Source organism: Pleurodeles waltl, chromosome 1_1 (genome assembly GCF_031143425.1).
Source record: "Pleurodeles waltl isolate 20211129_DDA chromosome 1_1, aPleWal1.hap1.20221129, whole genome shotgun sequence".
Taxonomy (NCBI): Eukaryota; Metazoa; Chordata; class Amphibia; order Caudata; family Salamandridae; genus Pleurodeles; species Pleurodeles waltl.
The window spans coordinates 859,805,245-859,822,735 of NC_090436.1; the positions used below are offsets into that span (position 1 = coordinate 859,805,245).

At 47.9% G+C, this 17,491-nt stretch overlaps 1 protein-coding gene across 8 annotated transcripts in view; it reads right to left on the bottom strand.

The window, feature by feature from the left end:
* NAA35 (N-alpha-acetyltransferase 35, NatC auxiliary subunit) overlaps positions 1-17,491 on the bottom strand; it is a 521,214-nt gene that overhangs the window by 307,812 nt on the left and 195,911 nt on the right. For all 8 annotated transcript variants that reach the window (XM_069229524.1, XM_069229487.1, XM_069229505.1 and 5 more), the window contains 2 exons: positions 15,743-15,826; positions 8,635-8,749 (listed from right to left, as the gene is read on the bottom strand). In XM_069229524.1, coding sequence (XP_069085625.1) covers positions 8,635-8,749; positions 15,743-15,826 — 199 coding nt within the window. The remainder of the gene's footprint in view (positions 1-8,634; positions 8,750-15,742; positions 15,827-17,491) is intronic.

Consider the following 17,491-nt stretch of genomic DNA (forward strand, 5'->3'; position numbering starts at 1 on the left):
GGTCACCTATCTTTCGGGCTAAGCCATGGCCTGTTGGCGGTGGCGTCCCCTGGGCTTTTGTTGTCTTCTCGTGAGTTTTATGTTTCGATGTCTTACTCACGGTTTTCGGCGTTTCTTCGGGATCGAGCTCGTCCGAGTCCGATTCATGGATGGAGAAGCTTTCTTCTTCCTCCTCGAAACGCCCTTGTCCTGTCGGCGCCGACGCCATCTGCAGTCTTCTTGCTCTTCGGTCTCTTAATGTCTTCCTCGACCGAAACGCTCGACAGGCTTCACAGGTATCCTCCTTGTGCTCTGGAGACAGACACAAGTTACAGACCAGATGCTGATCTGTATATGGATACTTGTTATGGCATTTTGGGCAGAAGCGGAATGGGGTCCGTTCCATCAGTCTTGAAGAGACACGTGGCCGGGCCGACCAGGCCCCGACGGGGGAGTTGAAAAAACCCCAAAGGGCCACCGGAGCTCTTCAGAAGTCAGTGTCGATCTGTTATAACTAACCCGATACCGAACGCAAACAATACCGACGATTTTTCCGAGATTCTAACTAACTTTCCGACCCGAAACACGGAGCGAAAAGGAACACGTCCGAACCCGATGGCGGAAAAAAAACAATCTAGGATGGAGTCGACGCCCATGCGCAATGGAGCCGAAATGGGAGGAGTCCCTCGATCTCGTGACTCGAAAAGACTTCTTCGAAGAAAAACAACTTGTAACACTCCGAGCCCAACACCAGATGGCAGGATGTGCACAGCATGTGTATCTGCAGCTACACATGCCACCGAACAGTAATTACTCAGAAACGTGACAATGCACTCCTTGTATTCTAAAACTTTTCCCAAAGTTTATTCAAGATTGTTGTGTGCAGTGGGGTGTCACCCTCTGATCTAGGGTGTATGTTATCATGAATCAGTAACACTGTCCCAGGTCTAGGAACAGAGTCTCCCCTCTCCTTCAGGAGGATCAAATTAATTCAATGTACCCCCAACCTTAACCCAAATCGTTCCAACGGATCATCATATTCATCACTGGTAAAGAAATCAAAGCTCTTATTCTTCCAAAATTATTTAGTTCTGTTCACTTATTTATCATTTATATTTGTATGGAGTAGAAAAATGAAATAAAGAAAGCACTATATTAACTGCTTAACAAAACTGTTTCTGAAACACTTCAGGGATAAATCCCCTTTCTCTCCGAAGAGCTGTTCGCTGGCAAAGGGAACGTTTCTTAGCATCACTCGGACGTTTCCTGATAGGCCCATAGAGCACATCCAAGCAAGGAGGCACAGGGTAACAGAATGGGGTCATAGACCATGCCATGCAGCAACCAAGACGAAACGTCTATTAGCTGTCCAATAAGCTAAATGCAAGAGGTGATGACTTTTCCACCAAACAAAATCCAAGACAAGACTCTTAGTCTGAAGGGATAGAATGAAAAGAATTAAGCTTCAGTTTAGTAGAAGCAAATTCAACTAACTCTCTCTCCATAGAGGGGTATGACAGCAGAAACGTTTTGCCCATTCCGCAATCTGCTTGGAGAGCTTAGAAAGCAGAGTTCTGGCAAAACTCTGCCAACCGCCATATGACAGAGATTTTTCTTACACGAAGCATGCAAACGTTAAGTTGGCAAGCAAGCATTTGCGTCCCCTAGCACAATTTTCTGGCGCTACAATGCCTACTGGCGACATTTCTCAACGCAGGCGGTCGCAGCAGGTCTCGACCTTACACGTTCAGAAAGCTGCAGCTCAAGCAGAAAGTCTACACGAGCGGCAGAACGAAACAGTGCCCTCTGGCAGACCGAGCTGATTTTACAGCGCGGAACAAATTCCAGGTGCTAAAAATCAGAGCAAGCAGCACGAAGTGCCCGAATTTCCCCTACTCGAAGAACTTTGCAGAATCTCACTGAGTTTTTATGCAACTCACCAGAATTCAGCTGAGCACATCATTGAAAGGTAGCAGCAGTTTTGACACTGCAGAAGATAGTTGAATAATTTCTGTAAAGGTGTTGGATTTTGCTAAAGTGTGAACCAGTGTAACTCCAAGAACTCTTCAGCTTTTTTGCACCACTGAACTGAACAAACCGACTTCCTAAAAATTTGATTAATTTTAATAAAGGCACAAATATCTAAAGTTGCCCTGGTGCTGCTTAGACAAAAAATGAGAACGCATAGTGGGAAGCCCAGAGGGGTTGGGAACACTAATGGTGTGAGGAGGTGGTAGTTATCAGCCTCTTTGTTACCAGCCTCTGTGCCCTCACATAGGGATAGGGAGTGCACTGTTGTCCGATCAGAAAGGAACCTCACTGAAAGCAAATTTGAGGTCCTAGAAAGGTGCTTATAAAGATAGGTCATCATCAAAACAGACAGACATCTTTGTCTCTTTCTGTTTAGATGATGTCTGCTGACTTCAAAGGTGAAAGCTGTGTCAAGGTCGGATAAAAGAGTGGTGCTGATGATAGCACCGAATGCAGCGTAAAGGGTATTAGGATTCAGCACTTTGGAAGTCAATGGCTTGCTCTGAATTGGTGGTGACACTGAAGCATCTGGAGGTGTTTGGGTCGGAGTTGCCAGGATCTGCAAACACACAGGAATAGGCCCACTTTGGGGTGTGGCACTTCATATATGTACCCTGTGCTGATCAAGGCCTTTCAACAGCATGGACTGTTGAAAGTCTTGATCACTGTGGGGTAGGTATGTGGAGTCAGGAAGTCATGCGTCATCTTCTTTCATACCGGAAAGATGAGGTAACGTTAAGCATCAGGTAGCATTACTGAGTCTATAAGCAGTTACAGAAGCAGGACTGTTTCCTCTGGGAATAAGACCTCTTCTTCGTACAGTGATTTTGTATTATTATTGAACAAGTTACTTACTTTCGGTAACAATTTATCTGTCAGAGACATATTCTAGTTGCAGATTCCTTATCTTAGAATTTCCCCCAGGCATCAGACTCGATCTGGAGATTTTCTTTGAGCAGTACCCTTGTGTGTTTTTAGGTGGCGTCGGTCTACTCCACGGGCATCGTGATGATATTGGGAGTCAGATATAGACACTGCCTCTGCGCAGTGATGTCAGTTTCTTTTCACAACTTTGCACACCAAAGCGCAGAGCCATGAAGAACACTGAAAATGGTGTGCCAGAGCTAAGGGGAATCCCTGTCCCTAGAAATCAGTTTGCGAGCGGGGAGGATGGGTGGGTCGGTAAGGAATTTGCAACTAGAATATGTCTCTACCAGATAGATCGTTACCAAAGGTAGTTAACTTGTTCATCTGATAGAGACTTCTACCTGCAGATTCCTTACCTTAGAATACATACCCAAGTTTTGCCATCCTCGGTGGTGGGCTGCGAACCAAGATCATACTAGAAAGTGCTGCAGGACCGAACGACCAAAGTAGCTGTCCCTATGGACGTGACTGTCCAGGCAGTAATGTTTAGTAAACGTGTGCAGGGATGCCCACGTTGCTGCGCGGCAGATATCCAGGACAGGAACTCTGCGTGCTAACGCTGTGGTAGCAGCAGTTGCTCTTGTGGAATGAGCATGCAAGCCCTCAGGGGGTTGCTTCTTTGCCAAAGCATTGTACATTTTGTTACAAAGAAGTATCCATCGTGAGATGGCATGCTTTTGCACCACCTTCTCTTTCTTCGCACCCACATATCCAACAAAGAGTTGATCGTCCACCCAGAAATCTTTAGTACGATTGAGGTAGAAGGCTAATGCTCTTTTTGGATCCAGGCTGTGGAGTCTCTTGTCCTCATGAGAAGGATGTGGAGGTACGTAAAAAGTAGGCAAACTGATGGACTCGCCTACATGAAAAGGTGTAACTACTTTGGGAAGGAATGAGGCCCTTTTGCGTAACACCACTTTGTCAGGGTGCATAGACAAAAATGGAGGCTTTGAAGAAAGAGCCTGAAGCTCACTCACTCTGCGAGCAGAAGTGAGGACAACAAGAAAAATAGTATTGAAAGTAAGGCGCTATAAGGGACAATTGTGTAACTGCTCAAAAGGAGCACACCAAGTAAGTAAGGACAAGACTGAAGTCCCAATGAGGCATGATAAACTGAGTGGGAGGAAACAAATGGGTGAGACCTTTAAGGAATCTACCAACAATAGGAGAATGAAAAAGGGATGGTTATAATCAGGCAATCTAAGAAACAGCGAGATAGCCGATTAGTAACCTTTAAGGGTGTCCAAAGCAGAGGCCTGCTGGGCCAAAGAAAGAACCTCAAAGAGAGGAGCAGAGGTAGGATCAATGGGCTTGTTGGTACACCATGCCACAAATTTATGCCAACGACAGGCATATACCGTTTTGGTGGAGGGATACCTGGCTGCCAAGATAACTTTACAGACTTCGGGTGGAAGGTCAAAAGCCGTCAACTGCCGCAGCTCAATCTCCACACATGAAAGCGAAGATTGGACATGTTCGGGTGGAGAGCCATCCTCTGCTGCTGTGACAGAAGAGCCTCCCGAAGGGGCAGTCTGAGTGGAGGATCAGTGGCCATGCTCAGTAGTTCTGGATACCATACTCTCCGTGCCCAGTCCGGAGCCACCAAGATTACTTGGTCCTGGTCGTTCTTGATCTTCTTCAGAACTCTGGACAGAAGTGGTATAGGCGGAAAGGAGGCCGGAGTTCCACTCAGAATGAAAAGTGTCACCAAGCGAGTGCCGCCTTGGAAATTCCAACGTGCACAACAGCTGACATTGCACGGCTTCTTCGGAGGCAAACAGATCTAACCAAGGCTCTCCCCACTACTGAAAGAGACCTTGCACCACCTCTGGATGGAGACACCATTCGTGATCGGCTATGCATCGATTGCTGAGTTTGTCTGCTCTGGCATTCAGCGAGCCCGCCAGATGTCGAACCACCAGGGAAATGCCCTGATGTGCCACCAATGTCCAGAGGCGCAGAGCCTCCTGACAAAGGGTCCAGGACTCCACTCTGCCCTGTTTGTTGCAGTACCACATGGCGGTAGTGTCTGTGAACACCAGCACCACTTTCCCTTTGATAAGGGGACAGAATGCTTTCAGTGTAAGCCTGATCGCCTGGAGCTCCAAAAGATTGATGTGGAGACTAGAGACTTCTGATCTCCACCTCTCCCAGGTGGCCGCCCCATCCCAGGAGTGAAGCGTCTGTCACTACTAATAGATCTGGTTGGGGAAGGGAGAGAGATCTGCTGCTGACCCAATACTGATTTGAAAGCAAACACTGCAGGTCTTTCGTAGTCCCCTCTGAGATCTGGACCATGTGGGAGAAATTTCCCTGATGCTGCTCCCCCTGGAACCTCAAGTCCCCCTGCAGAGCCCGCATATGCCATCTGGCATGTCTCACTACCAGGATGCAGGAGGCCATGAGGCTCAGCAGCTTCAGAGTCATTCTCATGGAAATCCAGGATAGAGGCTTTTCAAGAGGATAGGCCTGAAACTGCACTGTGTTCAGAACAGCTCAGATGAAAGGGAGCGTCTGAGAGAGAGTCGGGTGTGACTTCGGCATGTTTATAGTGAACCTCAGTGTGTGCCGAAGGTTCACCGTACTCTGAAGGTGGGAGACGACTTCCTGGGGCGTGTCCGCCTTCAACAGCCAGTCATCAAGGTAGAGGAAGACTGAAACCCCCAACCTGCGCAGATGAGCTGCAACCACTGCCATCACTTTTGTGAAAACTCAAGGGGTGCTGGTAAGTCCAAAGGGAAGAATGGTAAATTGAAAGTGCTCGTGACCTACCATGAATCGTAGGTAACGTCTGTGGGTAGGCAAGACGGGGATATGGAAATAAGCATCCTTCAAGTCCAACAATACCATCCAGTCTCCTGTGTCCAAGGCAGACAGGACCTGAGCCAGGGTGAGCATTTTTGAACTTCTCCTTTTTGAGGGAATAGATTGAGGGCCTGAAGGTCTAGGATAAGACGTAAGTTCTTGTCCTTTTTGGGCACCAGAAAGTAGCGGGAATAACAACCACAACCTACTTCTGGCGCAGGGACTTTCTCTACGGCTCCATTGGCCAAGAGAGCTGTGACTTTCTCACAAAGAAGTGCCCGATGATACTCCGGTAGGCGGCTATAGGATGGAGGCATGGCCAGAGGGCCAGTCTCAAAGGGGAGGGAGTAGCCCTTTCGGACAATCGGCAAAACCAACTTGTATGTACTGATGGATTCCCAGTGGGGCAGGTGATGGGGAATCCTGCCACCAACTGGTCTGGAATGGGGGGGACGGACTAGGAAGGCTTGGAGGCTGCAGCAGGAGCGGGATGACTGGGCAGACCTCAGGTTCCCTGTCCCACAAGCCCGTGGGACTCCGCATCTCCAGCCATGCAGTGGTTGAACAGCATGGGTGGCACGGTGACTGGAAAAGGGATGCCACAGGGAGCCCCTTCCGTGGCCACGAAAGGGGCGAAAGGCAGACTGCTGGGAACGAGGGGCAGTTGAAAGGTCGAGGGACCGAGCCATAGCCCAGGAGTCCTTGAACCTCTCAAGTGCCAAGTCCATCTTGTCTCTAAAGAGACAGGTGCCATCAAAGGGCATGTTCATAATGGTCTGTTGGACATCCCCTGAGAAATCAGATGTCCTCAACCAGGCGTGGTTCCTCAAGGCCACTGTCGACGCAACCGATCTACCCAGAGTCGGTTGTGCCCAGCCCACATCGAATAGTGAACTTCACCCCGTCTTTCCTATCAGCAACTGCTTGGGAGATGATAGTCTGGGCTTCCTCCGGTATCTACGGCAAGATGTGCATGACCATATCCCACAGGGAGTGAGTATAACGGCCCAAAACGAATGTGGTGTCCACTGACCGCAACGCCAGACTGGAGGAAGAAAATATCTTCTTCTCAAGTTGGTCCAGTCTCTTTGATTCCCAATCCTGAGGTGCGGACAGGAATGCGCAGGATGACGAGGATGCCTGGATAACAAGGCTCTCAGGCGTGGGGTGTTGGGTCAGGAATTTAGGGTCATAAGGGACATGCTGATAGCTGCAAGCGATAGACCTGTTCACAGGAGCCCCTGTGCTGGGTCTAGACCAAGTACCCAGAAGGACATCAGTGAGGGCTTCACTGAAAGGAAGGAGAGGCTCAGATAAGGAAGACCCTGGCTGAAGCACCTCCGGTTAGGAGATTAGGCTTGACTTCAACAGTAGGCAGTTCGAGGCCAAGGACCTCGGCCACCTTACTGACCACCAAGGAATAAGTGGCTCTCTCTGCCGTAGCCACGGTAGGAGAACAAAGCATGCCAGCATCTGGAGAAGTATTGAGACCACCGGCCTCACCCTATTCCTGTGCCCAGTCCACAGGGTTGTCCTGGTATTCATAATGGTTTAGGGACCCCTCCAATCCTTCCTTGTATTCTTACCCATAAGAATAAGGGGGAGGTCAGACTGCCCAAAAATAAGGGGCATGGCCTCAAAATTCTTTCATTTGGGCAGGGGTCACTCCGGATCCCGGAAAGACGAGAAGGTGCGGAGTGGACCCAGATGTAGGCTCCGAGGACGGAGGTCTAGAGTGTTGATGCTCCTCCTGCATCGCATCAGCCAAGCGACGGGGTGAAGTCGAAGGATGCCTAGCCTTCTTCCACTTCTTTTTCTTCTTACCTGAGTGACCCGAGGACTTGGAGGAGGACGAAGGGTGGTGACTCTGCGAGCGGTCTCGAACCTTCTTCGCGAGCAACACCGAGATCGATGCGGAGTCGAGCGCCGGGCCGCCATATGCTTGAGGGAGCGCTCCCTCAAGGCCTTCAGATGCATGGCCCAGCACTCGGAGCACGACTTCGGGTCGTGGTCGCGCTTCAGATACCACAAACAGAACCGGTGTGGATCCATCACCGACATCATGCGGTGGCAGGCCTCGCAAGGTTTGAAGCCGGTCTTCGGGGACATCCTTGACGCACAAAAAATGTCACCAAAAACACAACAAGTATCGAAGTCGGTAAAAAATTGACCAGGGTAGCTCTCTTCGGATCTGCGTGAGGCACGGAAAGAAAAGAACTGAAGTCACCAAGCAGAGGCACATCTTTATACGACTCCCGATGTCATAACTATGCCAGCGATGATCGCGAAGTCAAACGACGCCGCCTAACGATGCCAAAGGTACTGCTCGTAGAAAAATCTTCTGATCCAGTCTGGCGCCTGGGGGAAATTCTAAGGTAAGGGATTTGTAACTAGAAGTCTCTACCAGATATTATTTTTAGTGGGAAGATCTTTTGCAGTTCATTCCCTGTCCCGAAGACTTATCTAAGGGGGACAGGGAATGCTTTGCAGCAACCCTCTGTGCCTTGGCCAATAATAATATTCCTGTTCTCTGGTGGCCTTTGAAAACACCATGAAACATGGTCAAATCCAAGACACCACATGCAGATATCATGAGGATCCAACAGACATTTTTATGGAATCCTTTCCTAACCACTTAGGAAAAGTTTGAAGTAGTTGCTGCTGAAAGCTTAAGATTTGCCACTGTGATGCATCAAGAGAGTTTCAGATTTGCGCCCACAAACAAAACTGAACAGCTAAACTCAATATTAATTTAACAGAAACAAAAGATGCAATATTTTTTAAATGACATCACAACAGAATTTAGCTAGTTTTATATGAGTGAAGATCCACTTCTCTGGGAAAAAAATGTGCTGCAAAAAAGACAACAAAGTAAAAACATTTTGCAAGTACCTCCTTTCGTGGTGTCATTCTTGGCCTGGATGCCGTAATGTAATGAGCTGTGAATAGCAGAAAGGAGGTCCCCTGCTTGAGCCATCAGCTTCTGAGCTTCTACCACAGCACTTATCTGGAAAAGGAGATAGAAGTGTTATATATGCCCACTGACAAAAAACAAACATTAGGATGCGTTTCATTCTAGAACGGTAAGTCACCTGATTAGAAAAAAAAAAGTGTCTTCAATAGTGGTTTTCTCTAAGCACGGATATGTTACGTTAAGTACTGTGTGAAGTGTACTTACAACAGAGTGGTTTCATGGCTGTGAAGGGGACTCACTCCATACCATGTAGCAAAGGAAACCATCTTTAAAACTGCAGTGGTTGGCACACTTGTACCAAAAGAACGAGTTACTTACCTTCGGTAACGACTTTTCTGGTGGATACATTAGCTACCTGTGGATTCCTCACCTAATGAATACTCCCATTGCGCCAGCATTCGACGGAAATCTTCTTCCTAGCTTCTGCACGTCGACGAGGACGCCACAATTGCCCACGCGACGCCGTCTGACGTCATACAGGTAATAAGAGGTCCTCGCCGACGTCAGTACCATCATTTTTTTACGTGCCTGAGAATAATAGGCCATTGAGATAAAAGAACAAATAGCAATATTTAATGATATTCCAAATAAATACATCATCCTAAGAAATTAATTCATCCTTTTTCTTTCTTTTTTTTTTTTTAAACAAATTAATAAATATATGAACAATATATATACATATAAACATATATACAAAATATATACAAGTCCTCAAAACCAAGAGGAGCACACCCAAGAACAACTTGGTTAGACCAGACAGGCAATGGGGAGGTGGGTGGGACCGTGAGGAATCCACAGGTAGCTAATGAATAGAGTCCCAAAGCAGTACCGCACTTGGTGGTGGGTGCCTGAATGGTCAAACCAAGAAATCCTGCAGCACCGACCATGCAAAATGGCCATCCCTTCTGACCTCAGAGTCCAAGCAGTAGTGCTTCGAAAAAGTGTGAAGGGATGACCAAGTTGCGGCCTTGCAGATGTCAACCACAGGAACACCTCGAGCCAAGGCCGAAGAGGCTGACTTAGCTCTGGAGGAATGAGCTCTTATACCATCAGGAGGTTCTTTCTTTGCTGACGAGTAACACATTTTAATGCAAAAAACAACCCACCTGGAGAGTGTTCTCTTGTGGACTGCCTTTCCTCTCCTCTTTCCCACGTACCCGATGAAGAGCTGATCCTCCAGCCTGAAATCCTTCGTTCTATCCATATAAAAGCTTAGCGCCCTCCTAGGATCTAAGCGGTGAAGTCTCTCTTCTTCCTTTGAAGGATGAGGCGGAGGATAAAACGTGGAAAGAGTAATCGTTTGGGCCATATGAAAAGGTGAAACAACCTTCGGTAGGAAAGCAGCCTTGGTCCTCAACACCACCTTATCCCCATAAAAAGATGTATAAGGGGGCTTCACAGATAGAGCTTGCAACTCACTCACCCTCCTTGCAGAAGTAATTGCAACCAGAAAAACCGTCTTTAGGACCAATAATCTTATGGGGCAAGAGTGCATGGGCTCAAAAGGGGACCCCATAAGGAAAGTTAGAACCAAGTTTAAATCCCATTGAGGCATAACAAAAGGGGTAGGAGGGAATTTATTAACAAGACCTTTCAAGAATCTAAGTACTATAGGGGATGTGAACAAAGAAGGCTGGTCTGGAAGGCAAAAAAAGGCTGAAAGGGCAGACAAGTACCCCTTAACCGTAGCCACTGCACAACCCTTCTGTGCTAGAGACAATGCAAAAGATAAAACATCTGACAAGTGAGCACGTAAGGGATCAATCTGCCTCTCACCACACCAAACCACAAATTTAGACCACCTATTAGCGTAGATAGATTTAGTGGAGTGTCGCCTGGCCGCTAAGATAACATCCACTACATCAGGCAGGTGAGAGAAAGAACTCAGGTTGCCCCGTTCAATCTCCAGGCATGAAGGTGCAGGCTCTGGAGGTGGGGGTGTAAAACCTGCCCCTGAGACTGCGAGAGGAGGTCTGCCCTGAGAGGGAGACGGAGCGGAGGGCACAGAGAGAGTTGGAGAAGGTCTGTGTACCATACCCTCCTTGGCCAATCCGGAGCTATTAAGATGACTTGGGCCCGGTCTAGGCGTATTTTCCTCAAAACTCGAGGAATCAAAGGTATGGGGGGAAACGTGTAAAGCAACTGGTCGCACCAGGTCATCTGAAACGCGTCCCCCAATGCTCCTTGTCCCGGATACTGGAGGCTGCAGAATAACGGGCAGTGCGAGTTCTCCCGAGTGGCAAACAGATCTATCAGAGGAAACCCCCACATCTGGAAGATTAGACGGACTTGATCCGGATGGAGGCGCCACTCGTGATCGGCCGAGAAAAGGCGACTGAGACTGTCCGCACGTACGTTCAAGACTCCGGCCAGATGATTTGCTACCAAGCAAATCTGATGGTCCTTTGCCCAGGACCATAGCCGAAGAGCTTCTCTGCAGAGAAGGTACGACCCTACCCCTCCCTGTTTGTTTATATACCACATCGCGGTAGTATTGTCCGTCAGGACCTGAACTGACTGACCGCGAAGGGATGGGAGGAAGGCCTTGAGAGCCAGACGTACAGCCCGTAACTCCAACAGATTTATATGAAACATCTGTTGTACTGGAGACCAAAGACCTTTGATCTCCAGGTCCCCCAGATGAGCTCCCCACCCTAGAGTGGAAGCATCCGTTATTACTGCGGCCACAGGTGGAGGTTGCGAGAACGGCCTTCCGCGGGCAAGATTGCCGTCCGCAATCCACCATTTCAAATCCATGGCAGCATCTCTGGAGATCCTCACGAGCCTTCGAGATCTCCTTTGTGTTGAGACCACTGCCTACGGAGGCACCACTGAAGAGCCCTCATGTGCCAGCGAGCATGTGTGACCAACAGAATGCAAGAAACAAACAGACAGAGCAGACGTAGGACCTTGAGGACCGGAATAACCGCTCCAATTCGAAACTTTGGAACCAACGCCTGAATGTCCTGAATCCGCTGAGGCGGAGGAAAGGCTCGATTCAATGTTGTATCCAGTACTGCCCCTATGAACAGGAGGCGCTGTGAGGGCTCTATGTGAGATTTGGGCACGTTCACCAAAAAACCCAGGTCGAACAACAACTTAGTGGTCGACTGAAGGTGATGCAACACGAGCTCCGGAGACTTGGCTTTGATCAACCAGTCGTCCAGATAAGGAAATACTGCTATCCCCTTCCTTCGGAGCTCCGCTGCAACCACCGACATCACCTTCGTGAAGACTCGAGGTGCCAAAGTAAGACCAAATGGGAGGACCGCAAACTGATAGTGCTGCGACCCCACCACAAACCGGAGATACTTCCTGTGCGACTTGAGTATCGGGATATGAAAGTAAGCATCCTGCAAGTCGACAGACACCATCCAATCTTCATTGTTCAGCGCCAAAAGCACCTGGAGCCAGGGTCAGCATCTTGAACTTTTCCTGTTTGAGAAACCAATTCAAGATCCTCAGGTCCAGGATTGGCCTCAACCGACCATCCTTCTTGGGAATCAGGAAGTATCTCAAGTAACAACCTTGACCCCTTTCCTGCTCTGGAACCAACTCCACCGCGCCATTTGAAAGGAGAACTTGAATCTCTTGTTCTAGTAACAGGAGGTGTTCTTCTGAACAGTAGGAAGGACGGGGCGGGATGGGGGGCGGGAACTCCCGAAAGGGTAGGGTATAGCCTTTTCCCACAATGCTGGTAACCCAGGAGTCTGATGTTATGACATCCCCCTTGTGGAGAAAATCCAGTAACCTCCCTCCTACAGGAGTGGAGTGAGAAGGAATTGGCGGAAGCCTAAGGATGCTTCCCATGCTGCACCCCTCCAGAGGATGAGGAAGAGGCAGAGTGCTGCTGAGTGGCTCCCCTGGTACGGACCCTACCCCTACCTCTAAAGGATCTATAGGAGAGAGCAGAGGTGGGTTGTTGGAATTTTCCTCGAAAGGAGGAGGAGGAGGAACCACGACCAAATCCTCGAAACTTCCTAAAAAATCTGGAGAAAGTAGAAGAAGTGGCTTGCAAGCCCAACGACTTGGCAGTGGCCCTACTGTCCTTGAACCTTTCTAAGGCCGAATCCGCCGTGGCGCCAAAAAGCTTGTCACCATCAAAAGGAAGGTCCAATAATGTCGATTGCACATCCGAGGAAAATCCAGAGCTACGAAGCCAGGCCTGCCTCCTCGTAGCCACAGCAGTGCCCATTGCTCTAGCAACCGAGTCAGATGTATCCAACCCAGATTGAATAACCTGGGTTGCAGCTGCCTGAGCATCAGAGACCAGGCTTAATCATTCCTGAGGAACCTCTGTGTGCGTTGATTTGATCTCGTCCATCAGGGCGTAAATATATCTTCCTAAGATGCAAGTAGCATTGGTGGACTTCAACGCCATGCTACATGACGAGGAAACTTTGTTGGATGACATGTCCATCTTCTTAGAGTCTCTGTCCGAGGGTACCGTTGGAAATGACCCAGGAGCAGATCGAGCTGAGCATGAAGCCTGGACCACTAGGCTTTCAGGTGTTGGATGCCTGGAAAGAAAGCCTGGATCAGCCGGTGCAACCCGATACCTCCAAGCCACAGATCTATTGACGGCTGAAGAAGACACCGGCTTCTTCCAGACTTCCATAATGGGATCCAGTAGAGCTTCGTTGAAAGGCAAGGTTGGCTCTGCAGATGTAGAGGCAGGGTGCAATACCTCCGTCAAGATGTTCTGCTTGGCTTCAGTCACAGGCAAATGGAGGTCCAGAAAGTCAGCCGCCTTTCTAATGACAGCATGAAAAGAGGCTGCCTCCTCCGTGTACTCCCCGGGTGATGACAAGTCCTATTCAGGGGAGGTATCAAGACCACTGGCAGTGTCAAGTCCATGGAGACCCTCACGAGAGTCCTCAATCCCCCCTTCCTCCAAAGCTTGTCTCCGGTACTCCTGTTCTTCCAGGAGGCGAAGAGCCAGCCTCCTCGAATGCAGCCTCTCCTCTATCCTCAGCGTCGACATGGCGTCAGCGGACATCGAAGATTGACGCCGATCCTCGGATCCGTCAGACGCCGGGTCTAAAGGCACCATGGTTTTCTTCGGCGCCGAACATGGAGCCGGACGGAGAGAAGACTGTCCCGGAGTCGGTGGAGGTCTAGTTGGCGTCGCTGGCTGAGACATCGAAGCCGCAGGAGCTGAAGTCGTAGGAGCCGAAGCCACAGGAGCCGAAGCTACCGGAGTCGATACCGACGCCAAGCCCACATTTCCCAGGGGAAGAAAGGGCATAAAGGGTGCCGGTCGAAGTGGAGCCGGAGCACCCATGTTGAAGGCCAAAGGGCCTGAAGGACCAGCCGGTCCACCACCTGGAGCCATCTGTTGGAAGATGGAAAGCATTGCATTCAGAAATGCGGTACTATCGGCTCCAGGGGCCGGGAAAGCTAGGTACTGAGGTGCCTGGTTAGAAGGAGACATCGACGCCGGTCTCGACGTCTGCATAGACGGAGAAAACACCTGAGGATGCGGAACCTCAAACACTGAAGGAGGATGACCCGATGACATGGGTGAAGTCGGTGAAGCCGGAGAAGGTAATGGCGTCGTCGACTGGGGAGAGACCGTGGGACTGACTTCCCAGGTCTTCCGACGTCAAGTTGATGGTGACCGAGACCGAGACCACTCCCTGCTCGACCGGCGCCGAGATTCTCGACGACGCCGGGAGTCTCGATGACGCCGATGAGAATTCGGTGCCGACGATTTTCGGTGACGTCTCTTCTCCTTCTTTTTCGATTTCGCAAGAAAAAGCTTGGCCTCACATTCTTTCAGGGCCTTAGGATTCATATGTTGACAAGAATCGCACTTATCAACATCATGGTCGGAACTAAGACACCACAAGCAGTCAGAATGTGGGTCCGTTACCGACATTTTGCCACCACACTCACGGCAGGGCTTGAATCCTGACTTTCTTTGCGACATTGTAATGTCTCAAAGTAAAAATAGCCAAAAACACACTGTAACTGTCGATACAGCAACAGTAGCTCCCTCGAAGATAACCGTTTCGAATGGCACGGAAAAAAGGGAACTGACGTCGGCGAGGACCTCTTATTGCCTGTATGACGTCAGACGGCGTTGCGTGGGCAATTGTGGCGTCCTCGTCGACGTGCAGAAGCTAGGAAGAAGATTTCCGTCGAATGCTGGTGCAATGGGAGTATTCATTAGGTGAGGAATCCACAGGTAGTTGTATCCATCAGAAATTCTCTTCCTTTTGGTGTTTCCTGGACTTTACTGGCATCCTTTAACTGCTAAAGTCTGTGATGCTTAGCAGGTTGCCAGCCAAATATACCACGAGGATCATGGTATTATCATCTATCTTCTCTGGTTAGCTAAAGTAATTATGCGATAAGCAGAACGCAAAATCTCCTGCATTGTCCTACAGTAAGGATTTTGTAATAGAGTCTAGGGTCCTCTCTGCCAAGTGCTTGTCCATGATTTAAAATGCCCATCTTATGTCAGGAAATGGGTGCTGAGAATAGTCTAGTGTCAGAAAAAAACGTGAATAGTGTGTTTAAGGAGAAAGACGAGGAAACATTGTGGTTCCTTGTGTACTTAAGAAGAGAAATCCATTGTTTGGGATGGAAGCAACTTCTAGGACATTATATAATCTCACACATCAGGTTTGTATTATTTTTCACTGGCTTTCAGAAAATACATTTTGGTGGACCATCCATGTTTGACTATCAATATTTCTCTCCCCCCCATGTCTTATCATTGTTCTTTTCTGCCAGACAAGGACAGAAAGTGTAGCTATATGTATATTGGAGGGCAAGTGAGTGAAGAGTTGGGTAATTCAATCAAGTAAAGCTGCTGAATGGTCACATGCTCTCTTGCGATATCCAGACAAATGCTCAGCATCCAAAACATTAGTCCAACCAGATTACCGCTCATTTCCCCATGCAGTACAGTAGTGAAAAGGTGAGTCTAAAACCCAAACTCCTAAATCAGGATTTAAATTCAAACTTAAATGTGATCTACGACAGCATATCATGCAATAAAGAACCAAAGCTATTTACCTCTTTTTTGGTGAAGGCTATGAGTACAGTCAATAACACACGTGTGAATTTTACTCTGCTGAATACGGCAAGGCACTGCTGATGCTGCAATATTAAAAACATATGTCAGAAAGGGATCTTCATGATGAAGAACTAAAATAGCAGTGCCTTTATGATGTACACATTCATGCAGTATACACCTTATTGATAGTTACACCAAAAAAGCTTAGTGAGCAGTAAACTCTGCAGAGCACATACTGCGGTAAACTGACAGCACAATCTGCCAGACTTGACAGATTCGCAACCAATGTTTCACCGTCATCTTTATTAAGCATCTTTATTTGCAACCCACAAAATGATAAACACAACAGCAGCACCAAACCCACCAGAAGAAAAGTGCAGCAAACTTTACGTCTGAACAAACTCTGTGTATAACTTGCTCTGATCTTTGCAGTTGAAAAAAAACAATAACACAAAAGCAGCACTGATGCGAAGAGCACTGGCACAACAGCGTGTGTTGGACTGATACTGGGAAACATCATTGTATTCCCACTGACTCAGTTCATAATAGTACTTCCTTCCCGTTTGCCCCTGAATCTCTTCTGAGACTACATTTAAGTTGGCATACCTTCAATCTTGCTCTTTGCCTCTCACAAGCATGTGTCATCAACCCTACAAACTGCTACATCTCTTTCGCCTCTCTGGACTCCACCACATGGCTCTCCATTTGCTTGAACTTCCCTGCTTTCTCTTAAATGTTTTGCCCCTGAAACTGCACTGATCCCGCACTTTACTAAAACTGATACTCTTGACTGCTTTCCCTCCCTTGTAGTTTCTCAAATATCCATATCTCCCTCAGCCCTAGAGGCCTACAATTGATTTACCTATCTTTTTTTGACACCCCTAAACACTGTCCTACTCCTTTTATTATCTGCATGGGCAACAGGAGCTGCTATGACCTTTCCATGTGCCCTACCTCCAACCACAATGCTGTTTTCAGCTAGTAAAAAAATAAACAGCAGCTTCTCACTATGCTTTTTCGCTGTTATGTCAGTTTTAATACCTACAGAGACGTCCAGTTGAAAATGCACAGCTGCCAGTCCCTGACACATTCTGGTCTGACCTGAGTTTCCAACTGTCTCACATACCACATGACCAACTAAGCTTTGTGGGACACAAGTCATTAGCCTATACAAAAACATGTATATAAAAAATGTATAAATAATGGTCACGGTCCTGATAAAATGTGAGCACATTTTTTCCTACAGCATAGTATAATGATTAATGATATCATGAATAAATGTTTCTTAAACTAATTGCTAAAATTGTCCTGGAGTTTACTAGTGCTGTTTAAAACTTAATGGTATTTACTGGTGAGGTAATCCTCAATAATCAAGGAAATACAGAAAACAGGCAAATATTACACAATGCAGTGTCCATAGATAAACCCCATACAGCTACATAAAAGCATCAGAAATTAAATTCCCTTTCGAAACGGAGTGTGAGACTTCTTTATTTTCATTGTATGCAGGGCAACACTCTAATGTCTGTCAATGCTGGATCATGGCACATTCTTCTGGGCTGTGGAAGAGGCTCCTTTCAATAGTAGACCGTGAACTTTCTCTTTTTTTCAGCTCCAGGTGATTTGCAGTCTGACGCTAAAGAAGAACAATCTGCAGTGGGCAACACCCTCTCTGGAGATACAAGGAATTAGTCCACACAGCAGATGCTTTTAAAATTGGGTTTTTGATTTAGGGTGTTGAAAACCCT